This window comes from Xenopus laevis, chromosome 9_10S (assembly GCF_017654675.1).
Source record: "Xenopus laevis strain J_2021 chromosome 9_10S, Xenopus_laevis_v10.1, whole genome shotgun sequence".
Taxonomy (NCBI): Eukaryota; Metazoa; Chordata; class Amphibia; order Anura; family Pipidae; genus Xenopus; species Xenopus laevis.
In genome coordinates, this window is record NC_054388.1 from 7,937,957 (window position 1) to 7,952,838 (window position 14,882).

Genomic DNA, 14,882 nt, shown 5'->3' on the forward strand with positions numbered 1-14,882 from the left:
CATCTCTCCCTACTATACCTGCTATCCCACAGTCACACTCCCTTCCCAGAGACTATTATCCCACTGTTACTATAGGCACCATCTCTCCCTACTATACCTGCTATCCCACAGTCACACTCCCTTCCCAGAGACTATTATCCACTGTTACTATAGACACCATCTCTCCCTACTATACCTGCTATCCCACAGTCACACTCCCTTCCCAGAGACTATTATCCACTGTTACTATAGGCACCATCTCTCCCTACTATACCTGCTATCCCACAGTCACACTCCCTTCCCAGAGACTATTATCCACTGTTACTATAGACACCATCTCTCCCTACTATACCTGCTATCCCACAGTCACACTCCCTTCCCAGAGACTATTATCCACTGTTACTATAGACACCATCTCTCCCTACTATACCTGCTATCCCACAGTCACACTCCCTTCCCAGAGACTATTATCCACTGTTACTATAGGCACCATCTCTCCCTACTATACCTGCTATCCCACAGTCACACTCCCTTCCCAGAGACTATTATCCACTGTTACTATAGACACCATCTCTCCCTACTATACCTGCTATCCCACAGTCACACTCCCTTCCCAGAGACTATTATCCACTGTTACTATAGACACCATCTCTCCCTACTATACCTGCTATCCCACAGTCACACTCCCTTCCCAGAGACTATTATCCACTGTTACTATAGGAACCATCTCTCCCTACTATACCTGCTATCCCACAGTCACACTCCCTTCCCAGAGACTATTATCCACTGTTACTATAGGCACCATCTCTCCCTACTATACCTGTTATCCCACAGTCACACTCCCTTCCCAGAGACTATTATCCACTGTTACTATAGGCACCATCTCTCCCTACTATACCTGCTATCCCACAGTCACACTCCCTTCCCAGAGACTATTATCCCACTGTTATTATAGACACCATCTCTCCCTACTATACCTGCTATCCCACAGTCACACTCCCTTCCCAGAGACTATTATCCACTGTTACTATAGGCACCATCTCTCCCTACTATACCTGCTATCCCACAGTCACACTCCCTTCCCAGAGACTATTATCCCACTGTTACTATAGACACCATCTCTCCCTACTATACCTGCTATCCCACAGTCACACTCCCTTCCCAGAGACTATTATCCACTGTTACTATAGGCACCATCTCTCCCTACTATACCTGCTATCCCACAGTCACACTCCCTTCCCAGAGACTATTATCCACTGTTACTATAGACACCATCTCTCCCTACTATACCTGCTATCCCACAGTCACACTCCCTTGTGTGTCAGTGTTAAAGAGCAAATTGTGCTGCTATATTTTTATTAAAAGGATACTACTACTTTTTAGTCCGTATAACCCTTATACATTATAAAAAATTTAATTTTTTTTGTTTGATTAATAATTATTGAAATAGTAATGAGTCACTGGGGTTTCACTTTGAGTGAAAGGAGGGATTGTGTGATTTTGTGGCCAAAGGCAAAGACTTACACTGGGTAGTAAACTGCATGTTTTTGGGGGAGTGTTGCTCCCAATATGTAATGAGGGAAATATGGTCTGGACTTGGATGCCCCTTCATCACAATAAAGGGTTAAAGCACAAAAAATAGTGGTTGAATTAACATTTTTATTTAATTCCTGCATTTAGGGAATATGTTTTCTCCCTTTGATGGAACAGATTAGTAAACTGAATACCAGGCTCTTGCTTACACTTCAGTTTACAAGAATGTTAATATTTAGAATAAGTGATAATCATATTTGATAAACAGTTTAATTCTCCACTGCGCAGTATTAAAAGTCCCGATCAGAATGATTTGTGTGCAACCGACATTCTGCCAACTTTGCCCTTACGCAATGTGTGTGTATACGTGTGTGTGTATTTGTGTGTGTGTATATAGGATAGGTATTCCCCTGTACTAAGCACAATTCAGCAGGAACAGTCCCTAAGTTTGCTCATAGTCTGTACAGAGAGATCCCATAAAACTATGGCAGCATAGGTATTCCCTGTACTAAGCACAATTCAGCAGGAACAGTCCCTAAGTTTGCTCATAGTCTGTACAGAGAGATCCCATAAAACTATGGCAGCATAGGTATTCCCCTGTACTAAGCACAATTCAGCAGGAACAGTCCCCTAAGTTTGCTCATAGTCTGTATAGAGAGATCCCATAAAACGACACCAGCCGTTCAGCAGGAACTGCTCAGCCTTTTGAAAAAAAGCTCTGTATTCTCTCACTTAATCAGCTTTGAGCCTGGATAGAGAGATACCAAGAATCCCATAACACCCCCTGATTTCCCCTTTCAGGGCCGGATTTACATAACGGGTGCCCTAGGCCGCTGTTGTTCGTCACCCCCACCGACTCCCTTTAATTCGCTTTCATCATAGGGACCAGAACAACGGGGATTGGCGCACAGGAAATTTAAGAAAAATGATTGTATCTCCTGCGCATCCCCAGTAATAATGAAGACCAATTGAAAAGTTTCTTAGAAATTACCATTCTATAGAATGCTAAAAGTTAACGTAAAAGGTGAAGCACCCCTTTAAAATAGACATAGTTTCCATTCTCCCGGGGATAAAACCTCCCCATCGTACGGAGTCACAACTGTGCTATTTCCTCTGCACAAGGGCCAAACCTGTGCTGGAATGTCAGAAATCACTGGAGAAATCTGGATGGGTTTCCAATTGCCCCTGCGGTGTTTGTTTTGCTGCCTAGGAGTATAAACACTTGGAGCTGGATGGAGCTGGGAGGCGCGAATAAAAACCACATCACATTCCTAATCCTCGGCAAGGTGCTGGTTTGGTGAATGTTCCTGGATTACTATGGACCTGGGGATTCTAAACAGATTCCTGGTACTGCTTGTCTACTGCTCCCTCCCACAGGTACCAAACTTTCCTCTCTTCAAAGTCATATCACTCTCACATAATTACTCCTGGCTGGTCAGACCGTTCTCATTTTAACCCTTTGAATACCATCAGTGCAACATTGTATATTTTGGTAACCTGTTATGCTCAATAGCTAAATAGATATTCTATCTATCCCTCTTATCCATCTATCCCTTTATCTGTCCATCCATCTATCCCTTTATCTGTCCATCCATCTATCCCTTTATCTGTCCATCCATCTATCCCTTTATCTGTCCATCCATCTATCCCTTTATCTGTCCATCCATCTATCCCTTTATCTGTCCATCCATCTATCCCTTTATCTGTCCATCCATCTATCCCTTTATCTGTCCATCCATCTATCCCTTTATCTGTCCATCCATCTATCCCTTTATCTGTCCATCCATCTATCCCTTTATCTGTCCATCCATCTATCTATCTATCTTATCTATCCATCCCTCTATCTATCTATCTATCTTATCTATCCATCCCTCTTATCTATCCATCCCTCTTATCTATCCATCCCTCTTATCTATCCATCCCTCTATGTATCCATCCCTCTATGTATCCATCCCTCTATGTATCCATCCCTCTATGTATCCATCCCTCTATGTATCCATCCCTCTATGTATCCATCCCTCTATGTATCCATCCCTCTATGTATCCATCCCTCTATGTATCCATCCCTCTATGTATCCATCCCTCGATCCATCCATCCCTCGATCCATCCATCCCTCGATCCATCCATCCCTCGATCCATCTCTCTATCTTGCTAACTATCTCTCTATCTATCTATATTTCTATCTATCTCTATATTCATGTATAGTAAAGCAGGGTCTTAAAAAAAAAAACGAAACAGCAGTTCAATAAGAGCTCAGAGTTTCGGCTACGCTTGGCGACCTTTATAAAAATCCTGCCATAAAGCGAGACAGTGATGTTGTATGTACATTTTTGCTATATTTAGTTACAGTTATACAGCACTCCTCGTTGGTTTCCTGGTATTTTCTCTTCGGTTTTAGTTACATAGTGGCTAAGATTAAAAAAAAAAACACCTTACCTAAAAGGAGAATGAGACCCTGCTTAATCACTTGAGTCACTTCAGAGCCCTCCATCCCACTTCACACCAATGGAAAACCCCCATAAACGTCCCTGTGTTCTGTACCTGATGCTAAAAAGCAGTGAATTGCAGCAGGATTGGTGGGTGGTATCTTGCACTGCATGCTCCTCTTGAAAGAGATCCTGCTTAATACCTTGATCCCCATCCAAAGCCTCTTTCCATCATCGCACCGGGGCCAGCCTAAACCTCCTGGTTCTAAAAATCAGAATATTGTAGAGCGGTTGGTGCAGACCATCTTACTCTACATGATCCTGTTGGATGATTGCAGATAAGAGAACCTGAAGTGCTGCATGATGATCAATTCTGCTGCATTAAGCTGCTCTTAAGCACAGAAAATGAGGCAGTTTCGGATATGGGAGGGGGGGTGTCTCCAATAGGTCATGGTCAATTATCCACTTCTCCATGTTCTTACCTTCTAACATTGAAAGGCCAAAGTGATTACCATAAGGTTCTCCCACTTGCTCTCTGTGGTTAAGAAATGCTTGTAGGTAGGACACAATCAAGGTCATTCTTATTGGAGATTCTCCAAATTCCCTGCAAAAAATAGCAAACACAGAGGTAGAATGATAGTCTAGAAGAGTGTTGCACAACAATTATTTTCCATGGGTTCAAGAGTTGGTTTCTGGTCCAACTCTTTCAGCTGGACAGCTCTGCTTGTGTGAGAACTTGCATGAGTTGGGTTATCAAGGTCAGCCTGAGCTTCAGCTTTGCCTCATGGTCAATGTTTCCTCTAAACTTGCGCACACACGTTTTAAACCAGCACCCCAAAGAAATTGTTTGTATTAAAGGGAATATAAAATACAAAAATACTTTTCAGTGGCACTCCCCAGCTCTTCCAGACAAGTAGGCCAGACTTAAAGGGGAAGTTCATTATCAATGAAGTGGCTTCAAGTCAACATATCTAAGCAAACTAGATTCTTAGGGGTAAAGTGCTTCTGCATTGAGTTAGAAGGAGTTAGGGCAGTGCCTTTTACCCACCTCTCCTCACTCAGTCGCATACCCTTAATCCTATTGGTTATTGCATATGCCATGTCTCTTTCTCATTCAGTTCCAAAGTAAATAATTCTACTGGATTAAGAGGATATTTTAATGGTAATAGGGCCAGTGAGGTCACAAACAAGAGGACATTCCATTGAGGCCAACACAACCAACCGAAAATACTTTGGTTTGTGCTACTGCCACATAACAAAAAGTGTCTATGGTACCACTCAGCAAATAAATGTTAAATGAGTAAAGATACAAAAATATATAATAGAAGAAATAATAAGGAGAAAACACTCACAGTTCACCTCAGTCCCAAGGTGCAAAAATACTGTATCCAAAGGATGTGAGGATCTCCAAAAATAAAGAGACAAATATAAAAAGTAGAAAAATTTATTAGGACATAAAGACCTAACGCGTTTCGTGCCTATAGGGGCACTTACTCATAGGCTATAGACTTACTCATAGAGCCTATGAGTAAGTGCCCCTATAGGCACGAAACGCGTTAGGTCTTCATGTCCTAATAAATTTTTCTACTTTTTATATTTGTCTCTTTATTTTTGGAGATCCTCACATCCTTTGGATACAACACAACCAACCACCTCATTTCAAATCAACAAATGAAAACAGTTCTCACAATAGGCAGCAACCATGAACCAATTAGCAGACTGGTGTAGTTCTAATAAATTAGAATTCTGGATGGTATGGATAGGTGGGCGTACAATAGATCAAGTTATTTTATAAACCCTGTATATTCATTGGACTAAGCTCCATTCAGAATCAGAACCATTCCCTTGCCCTAAATAATGAGATCAGTTCTGCTATAGCAAATGTATCTCTGTCTATCTGAGCTGTATTCTGTTACATGGTGTTGCCTTCCTGCATTAGATTTGTGCTCAGCTCTGCCGAACCCCATGTTTCTGCTCTTGGATCCAACCAAGGTGTCCCCCCGGGGTCCCCATCATTGTGGATGGTTGCGGTTGCTGCAGAATCTGCGCTCGTCAGCTTGGAGAATCATGCGATCGCCTCTATCTGTGCGATGAGTCAAAGGAGCTTCTCTGTGATTATGCCACCGGCAGTAACGGGAGAGGAACATGCAACTGTAAGACCCCTCATGGTCCCATGGTGTCCTCTGTGTAAAGATAACAGGGTAATATGAGCTGTCTTAAAGGATAAGTAAACCTTTAAAATAAGTGCATGTAACATTGATGAGGTTCCTATTCTAAGAAATGTTGCAACATACATCCATTATTTATTTTGTTTGGATTCCAAGATATTAAAGTACAGTTAATATGAATGAATTTTGTTACAACATCGCCACCTGCAGGTGAGTTTCCCACCATTCTGACCACCAAGTAGTCAAGGAAATTGTCAGGAGAAAGAAAGAGGCTGCTCTGATGTTCTTCTGCTTAGTACAAAAAAATAGAAACCTTTCTCAAATCTTTCCTAAGCAGAAGAACATCAGAGCAGCCTCTTTCTTTCTCCTGACAACTTCCTTGACTACTTGGTGGTCAGAATGGTGGGACACTGACCAGCAGGTGGCGCTATTGGAACAGAATTCATTCATATTAACAGTACATGTATCCCTTAATATCTTGGAATAAAACCAAAATAAATAATGAATGTACATTACAAATGTGCTTAGAATAGTCCCCTCAATTTTACATGCATTTATTTCAAAGGTTTACTTATCCTTTAAGGGGGAGCAAAGCCTAAAGTTAGGGTGAAACTTTGAGACAATGGCAATTACATTTATTAGATATTTCTGGGGGGGGGGGCACAGCCTAAAGCTATGGGGAAGCTTTGGTACAATGCCAATTATGTATATTAGATATTTCTGGGGAGTTCTAGGAGGATACAGCCAGTTAACCTTCTCTCCAAAGGTGGTGGGTTCTTAGGACCAAACATTCCAACCTAGGAGGCTCAGAAGTTGCCATGAAGTTGCCATGCCAACTGAAAATACACTCCTGGGACTGGCTGGAGAAATGGCATTTGGGGGGCCAGCTGGCAGAACTGTGGCATAAACATGCTGGAAAGGGTTTTCAACACCATATAGAATGATATCACTGTTTCTATAGATAACTATGATGGCGGCTGTGAATATAATGGGAAGGAGTATAAAGACGAAGAGGTATTTCAGCCCAGCTGTAAGTTCCAGTGCAAGTGCATGGATGGTGGCGTCACTTGTACCCCTCTCTGCAGTGAAAATGTCCTGCTCGCTACGCCAGAATGTCCCTCTCCAAGACGGGTAGAAGTTCCGGGGAGGTGTTGCTCTGAGTGGATATGTGATGAGGAACAACAAAGCCCAGTTTCCAACAGTCTTGAAAAAGGTACAATAAAATCTAGTTATTTTATAATATATATTTCTATAAGCAGTGATGTCACAATACAGATTGGTGGGCAGTTGCAGGGGGGTCTAGCTGCCTTGCACATGCAACCAGTCATCTCTCCTAAGGTTTGGACCAAAATATATGGAAACCTGCTGACTAGTAGGCTCCACCTGCAGTTGTCACTTGTCAAAATACAGGTCACATACATTTAAAGAGGTTGTTCACTTTTAAAATAATTTTTAATATGATGTAGAGAGTGATATTCTGAGACAATTTGCAATTGGTTTTCCTTTTTTATTAGTAGTGGTTTTTTAGTTATTTAGCTTTCAAGCTCAGCTCTCCAGTTTGCCATTTCAGCGTGGGGTCCAAAATGTCATGCTAGCAACCATGCACTGATTTGAAAAAGAGACTGGAATATGAATTTGTTTTTAAGATGGGGTCAGTGACCCCCCCCCATTTGAAAGCTGGGAAGAGTCAGAAAGAAAAGACAAATAACTAAAAAAAAACAAACTACTAAAAAATCAAGATTCATTTTGCCTAGTTAATCCATTGTTCCTATTTGTATCCCCCAAATAACCCCTATAACCCCTAAATGAACAAGTCAAAAGCAGAACAGAGAATTAAAATGAATGTTCCCTGGAAACTCTGACTCAAAAGGTTCACATGAAGCAATGTCTCATTTCATCCGAAAATTAGAGTGGTGCATGCTCGTACAGCATCTGTGTTAGTGCGCGGGGTTAGTGAGCAAGAGGATGGGGGTGGTTCTTCTTAACTGCAACTGTCACGGTCTGACCACAAAGTTTCTCAATGGGTGGGGGGGAAACTCGTTTTGGGGCTCAGGGTGCTAAGGTCTCCTAGTACATTTACAGAGGTTAAAACTTTGCCAGATTTGAATCCCATGATGCAGTGCAATTTAGGCTCAGAATTAAGGACGATTGAAACCCACGACAAAATGGGCATCACAAACACATTGCAAGTTGGCTGGCAAACATTCAAAGGGGTTGTCCACCTTTAAATAATCCCTAAAACAAAGAATGAAGACTAATTGAAAAGTTGCTTGGAGATATTCATTCTATAACATACTAAAAGTTAAAGGGGACCCGTCACCCAAAAAATATATTCAAAATCCTATTTTATTACATTAGTCAAGCAAAATTAAATTTAATTACACTGTAAAAATTATTTGAATCTTGCTTCCTTCAGTTTGCAATTTCAAAATAATAACTAGAGGGCAGCAGCCATTTTGTGGACACTGTTATTAAGGCAAGCGTTGCATCATGTCAGAATCTTGTTTGTGCACCAGAATGGGGGACCCCATGTCCTTCCCCATGTCCTGACTACACAATTAAATGGTAAAGAGAACAGGGGAATATGTTGAGAGCAGTGACATCTAGGAAGTGCTGAATGGAAAGTGAAAGTAATTGTCTGCCCCGCCTCTATGCCCATGGCATAGAGGAGTGGCAGACAATATTTGATTGACAGCTGAGATTTTTAAATGAGTTTACAACAGCTATGAATGCTTTAATAAAAAATAGAAATTGGATTTCATGTTTAATTTGAAAAGGACTTTTCTTATACAGATTTTTGTGTCTGGGTGACAGGTCCACTTTAACTTAAAGGGGTGATTCAACTTTAAGTAGGTTATGGAATGGCCAATAGTGATGGGCGAATTTGTCCCGTTTTGGAGAAAAATCTGAAAATAACCTGTGAAATTTGCAAAGTGTGAATTTTGATGCTGGCGTTAAAGTCAATGGGTGTCCAAATAATGACGATGTGCAACGGTTTTGACGCAATCGACTTTCCTGATACTCGTCCAAAATTTTTTGATGCCGGTGAACTTTCCCCTGCGAACTTTCACGGCAGTTTTGAGAATTTATTCTCCGGCATCAAAAAGCGGAAATTCGCTCCTGGCGAATTTATTCACCCATCACTAATGGCTTATTCTAAGCAATTTTTAATTGGTCTTCATTATTTACAGTTTTTGAATTATTTACCTTCTTCTTCTAACTCTCCAGCTTTCAAACGGGGGTCACTGACCCCATCTAAAAACAAATACTCTGTAAGGCTACAAATACAAATGTATTGTTATAGCTACTTTTTATTACTCATCTTTCTATTCAGATCCTCTCCTGTTCATATTACAGTCTCTTAATCAAATCAGTGCATGGTTGCTAGGGTAATTTGGACCCTAGCAACCAGACAGCTGCTGAATAAAAAGCTAAATAAGTCAAAAACTACAATTATATATATATATACACACACATATATATATATATATATATATATATACACACACACATATATATATATATATATTATATATATATATATATATATATATATATATATATATATATATATATATATATATATATATATATATATATATACATATATATACATATATACATATATATATAGATATATATATATATATATATATATACATATATACACACACATACACATATATAAATATGGACATAGTGCCGCACTCAACGGGAATACTTGTGAAACAAATCAAAATTTATTGAAAAATATATATTAAATATATATATTTATTAAAATGTTGCTTTTCTGTTGGGCAGAAAGATCCATTGTATCACAGGGAAGGTCGCAGATTAAGCCGCTCACTTGCACAGAATGGGGCACCCAATGGAGCTCATGTTCCGTCAGCTGCGGGTTGGGCGTGTCCCTGCGGGTGTCAAACAGGCATTCCCTCTGCAGGCTGGAGACCCAAGTCCGACTGTGTATGGTGAGACCCTGCAGGAATAGCCCGGTCAGTATTCATTGTATCAAGGCTCTCTTTCACCCCATTGTTCCAAACAGGTCCAGCAAATCCCATGGACACAGTTTGTTCCTGTATTCCTTTGGGACTTGCCATGTTGTCTATATCTTTGATAATCTATCATTCAATAATATAAATAACTTAAAAACCACAAATAATAAAAAATTATTATTGGAGCAGGAGTGAGTTGCTTGCAGCAGGAGTTGATTCAGGAAACTGTAAATATCTCAGATGCTATGAGAGCTAGTCAGAAGGATTAGCACCTTCAACCTAATTGATCCAATCATACAGCCACATTGCTTTGTGCCAAGACTTGCAGCAGGAGTGTGTTGCTTGCAGCAGGAATGTATTGCTTGCAGCAGGAGTTGATTCAGGAAACTGTAAATATCTCAGATGCTATGAGAGATAGATAGAAGAATTGGCACCTTTAACCTAATTGAGAAAATCAAACAGCCACATTGCTTTGTGCCAAGACTTGCAGCAGGAGTGTGTTGCTTGCAGCAGGAGTGAGTTGTTTGCAGCAGGAGTGAGTTGCTTGCAGCAGGAGTTGATTCAGGAAACTGTAAATATCTCAGATGCTATGAGAGATAGTTAGATTAGGATTGGCACCTTTAACCTAATTGAGCAAATCAAACAGCCACATTGCTTTGTGCCAAGACTTGGAGCAGGAGTGTGTTGCTTGCAGCAGGAATGTATTGCTTGCAGAATGAGTTGATTCAGGAAACTGTAAATATCTCAGATGCTATGAGAGATAGATAGAAGAATTGGCACCTTTAACCTAATTGAGAAAATCAAACAGCCACATTGCTTTGTGCCAAGACTTGCAGCAGGAGTGTGTTGCTTGCAGCAGGAGTGTGTTGCTTGCAGCAGGAGTTGATTCAGGAAACTGTAAATATTCCAGATGCCATGAGAGCAAGCTAGAAGGATTGGGGGCACCTTTAAGATGGAAATAGTCTGAGGCATTTACGAGACCATGGGGAGGGGGAATCTCCGTAAATAAATGTTGTTCTTTCCAGACAGGAGCTGCTTGCACTCCCACCGTCCATTCTGAGCACCGGCTGAGATATAAGACCGACGACTGTATCAGCCTCAGGGAGTTCCAGCCAACATTCTGCGGCCTGTGCCCCGCGAGACACTGCGTGCCGTATCAGACTCAAACTGAACCAGTTGCCTTTCGTTGCCGCGGGAGCTTAACCTGGAAACGGATTATGTCCATTATTTCCTGTGTGTGCTATTAGTGGGCCTAACCGAGCCTGAAACCAAACCCAATAAATCTATTTGTATTGTACCAGGACTTCATAATTTTTTTTTACATTTTATTAGGGGATCCAAATAAAATCTGGGAATCCATTGTGTCCATTGAGAGAACCCTTGTGGCTCTAGTAAAAGATCATAAATCTCTTCAGTTCTACCTCCCCAACAGCTTTCCTGGCACCATTCACACAGCACCCACCCTACCAGTCATACTATTCTGGGTAATTTACAGAAGTGAGAGATGCAGATGGTGCAAGTCTCATGTTATGTACAGTGAGTTTAGCCACAGTCAGAACAACAAGTATATTGCTTTCTTATGGTTCCAAATGTGCAGTAATGCTCTAAAGTGATTATTTTCATATATATCCATCCAGCACCTACATATAAACTATTCTCTTAGCTCATAACAAGGTTACAGATATATAGAAATATTGGGGTAACAGTCACCCTGCTATAGTTCCAGGGGTACCCAGGGTACAAATAAACACTCACCCCAAATCTCCCCCTAACTGACCTTCAGACTGGGCCCCCTTAGCTCATAACAAGGTTACAGATATATAGAAATATTGGGGTAACAGTCACCCTGCTATAGTTCCAGGGGTACCCAGGGCACAAATAAGCACCCACCCCAAATCTTCCCCTAACTGGTCTTCAGACTGGGCCCCCATAGCTCATAACAAGGTTACAGATATATAGAAACATTGGGGTAACAGTCACCCTGCTATAGTTTCAGGGGTACCCAGGACACGAATAAGCACTCACCCCAAATCTCCCCTTAACTGACTTTCAGACTGGGCCCCCTTAGCTCATAACAAGGTTAGAGATATATAGAAACATTGGGGTAACAGTCACCCTGCTATAGTTCCAGGGGTACCCAGGGTACAGATAATCACTCACCCCAAATCTCCCCCTAACTGGCCTTCAGACTGGGCCCCCTTAGCTCATCACAAGGTTACAGATATATAGAAACATTGGGGTGTCACCCTGCTATAGTTCCAGGGGTACCCAGGGCACAAAAAAGCACTCACCCCAAATCTCCCCCTAACTGACCTTCAGGCTGGGCCCCCTTAGCTCATAACAAGGTTACAGATATATAGAAACATTGGGGTAACAGTCACCCTGCTATAGTTCCAGGGGTACCCAGGGCACAAATAAGCACTCACCCCAAATCTCCCCCTAACTGGCCTTCAGACTGGGCCCACTTAGCTCATAAGGTTACAGATAAATAAAAATATTGGGGTAACAGTCACCCTAATTTAGTTCCAGGGGTACCCAGGGCACAAATAAGCACTCACCCCAAATCTCCCCCTAACTGGCCTTCAGACTGGACCCCCTTAGCTCATAACAAGGTTACAGATATATAGAAACATTGGGGTAACAGTCACCCTGCTATAGTTCCAGGGGTACCCAGGGCACAAATAAGCACTCACCCCAAATCTCCCCGTAACTGGCCTTCAGACTGGACCCCCTTAGCTCATAACAATGTTACAGATATATAGAAACATTGGGGTAACAGTCACCCTGCTATAGTTCCAGGGGTACCCAGGGCACAAATAAGCACTCACCCCAAATCTCCTAACTGGCGTTCAGACTGGGTAATTACCTACAAATCTGTAGGCCACAATCCATATCGACAATGTCGGACAATCCCTTGAACAAGCAGGAATAACGTTTAAGTGCAGGATTTATTTAATATTTAATATAAGGAGAGAAGCAGATGGGACACATTGTCACGTCAGTTCTACTTTTTTTTTTTTAAATTCGGGTAGTTACGTCAGTTCTACTTTAAGTTCCTCGCTAGTCGCATCCCTTGAATTTCTTTTAGTAATTTGTTCCAGTAGCAAATTCCATTGAATTTTTGCCTGTAGCCAATTGTCACATATTTCCTTCCTGGCAGTTAGTATTACTGTATATGAATTAGTGGGAAACCTGCTGCTGCTAAAAACAAATCCCTTCCAGGCCTCTAGGGTGTCTGTAAAGTGATCTGCGGCCAATATGGGCAGCACTTCATGGAACTGATACCCTATAATATATATATACACACACGGGTGTCTCTGTAGCCTCTCATAGTTACTGCCAGGGTTTCCAGTCTACTGACCACACACAGGGCTAAATTACCCTCCTCGGCTTAATCTCCAACTGCCGATTCAACAACTTTTTTTCCCAGGAGACGGTAAATTGACTTTCAGGTAAGTTCACTTTCCCTTTTTCTGTTCTGCAGACCTTGATGGCATATGTTTTCAAATATGTAGTGTGATTTTTATATTTTTTTTTGTTGGCCTCTGGGAATTCCATAGGGTTAGTGACTCTATACAGGTATGGGACCTGTTATCCAGAATGCTCGGGACCTGGGGGTTTCCGGATAACAGATCTTTCCGTAATTTGGGTCTTCATGCCTTAAATCTACTAGAAAATCATGTAAACATGAAATAAACCCAATAGGCTGGTTTTGCTTCCAATAAGGATTAATTATATGTTAGTTGGGATCAAGTACAAGCTATTGCTTTATTATTACAGAGAAAAAGGAAATCATTTTTAAAAATTTGGATTATTTGGATAAAATGGAGTCTATGGGAGACAGCCATTCCGTAATTCGGAGCTTTCTGGATATCGGGATTCCGGATAAGGGATCCTTTACCTGTACCGGAAAGGGGATTGTGAGTTGTTAAGATGACTATTCTGTTTATTTTTCTATGTTCGCGCAGCATAGACTCTTTCCAGCTTTCAAAAAAAGGGGGTCACTGACCCCATCTAAAAAACAAATGCTATGTAAGGCAACAAATTCATAGTTATTGCTACTTTTTAGAACTCAAACTCTCTTGTTTAAACAATGCATGGTTGCTAGGGTAAATAGGAATCTGGAGAGTTGCTGAATATGAATAAAAATCTGAATAACTTAAAAAAGACCCAGAATTCCAGGGTATCCAATAAGAAGCTTTCCTAGCATAACTGCTTTATTTCTATACTGCCCATAGTACACATCACTCTGCAGAGACCCGTCATGATTCAGTCTCTGTTCCAGCGGAGCTTACAATCTAATTTTACTACTCCAATCAGAGTCAAGAGCCAGTTCATGTGCATGTTGTGGGAGTATGGGAAGGAAGGACACGTAGGAGGAGCACACAAGCATCACAGGGTGCCTGTTTATCTACAGCGCTGCGGAATATGCTGGCGCTATATAAATAAATGTTAATAGTAATAATATCTGTTGCATTGTAGCACCCTGGGAGTAGGGTAACCACTGCGCTACCATGCAGCTTTAGGGCTGTTGCAATATAATCAAACATCAGTTACATGGCCACAATGGTCTTGAGAAGTTCAAACCCAGGTTGTATTCCAGCAACAGCTCACGATTGAGCAGCAGTGTCTATTAGCCGCGCGAAGAAGGCTGCCTAACATTTGGCTCCCCCAAGTGCAGGATGACTTTCCTTCTCCTATAAGGTTTAGGGTTAGAATGTCACCCTTTTAAAGGAAAAGGAAAGGCTGAAAACCTGGGTCGGTGCTCCTATCAGCAGAAAAC

At 41.4% G+C, this 14,882-nt stretch overlaps 2 protein-coding genes across 4 annotated transcripts in view; one reads left to right on the top strand and one right to left on the bottom strand.

The window, feature by feature from the left end:
• ada.S (adenosine deaminase S homeolog) overlaps positions 1–14,882 on the bottom strand; it is a 119,346-nt gene that overhangs the window by 66,674 nt on the left and 37,790 nt on the right. The window contains exon 3 of one of the 2 annotated variants that reach the window (XM_041577749.1): positions 4,422–4,543. The exons of the other annotated variant lie outside the window; for it this stretch is intronic. The gene's annotated coding sequence lies outside the window, so the exon portion shown is untranslated. The remainder of the gene's footprint in view (positions 1–4,421; positions 4,544–14,882) is intronic. 2 annotated transcript variants of the gene reach the window in all.
• ccn5.S (cellular communication network factor 5 S homeolog) lies at positions 2,522–11,400 on the top strand. 2 transcript variants are annotated; one of them, XM_041577766.1, is made up of 5 exons: positions 2,522–2,889; positions 5,879–6,092; positions 7,069–7,320; positions 9,909–10,099; positions 11,125–11,400. In XM_041577766.1, exons 1-5 carry the CDS (start codon positions 2,830–2,832, stop codon positions 11,344–11,346), a joined length of 939 nt encoding a protein of 312 aa, XP_041433700.1. In that variant the 5' UTR covers positions 2,522–2,829; the 3' UTR covers positions 11,347–11,400.

What these genes read in the sequence shown, in the direction of transcription:
- ccn5.S (XM_041577766.1), top strand. Translation starts at nt 2,830, where the DNA reads ATGGACCTGGGGATTCTAAACAGATTCCTGGTACTGCTTGTCTACTGC. An exon ending in TTCCAACAGTCTTGAAAAAG is followed by an intron (nt 7,321 to 9,908) that starts GTACAATAAAAT and finishes TCTGTTGGGCAG; the next exon opens with AAAGATCCATTGTATCACAG. An exon ending in GACCCTGCAGGAATAGCCCG is followed by an intron (nt 10,100 to 11,124) that starts GTCAGTATTCAT and finishes TGTTCTTTCCAG; the next exon opens with ACAGGAGCTGCTTGCACTCC.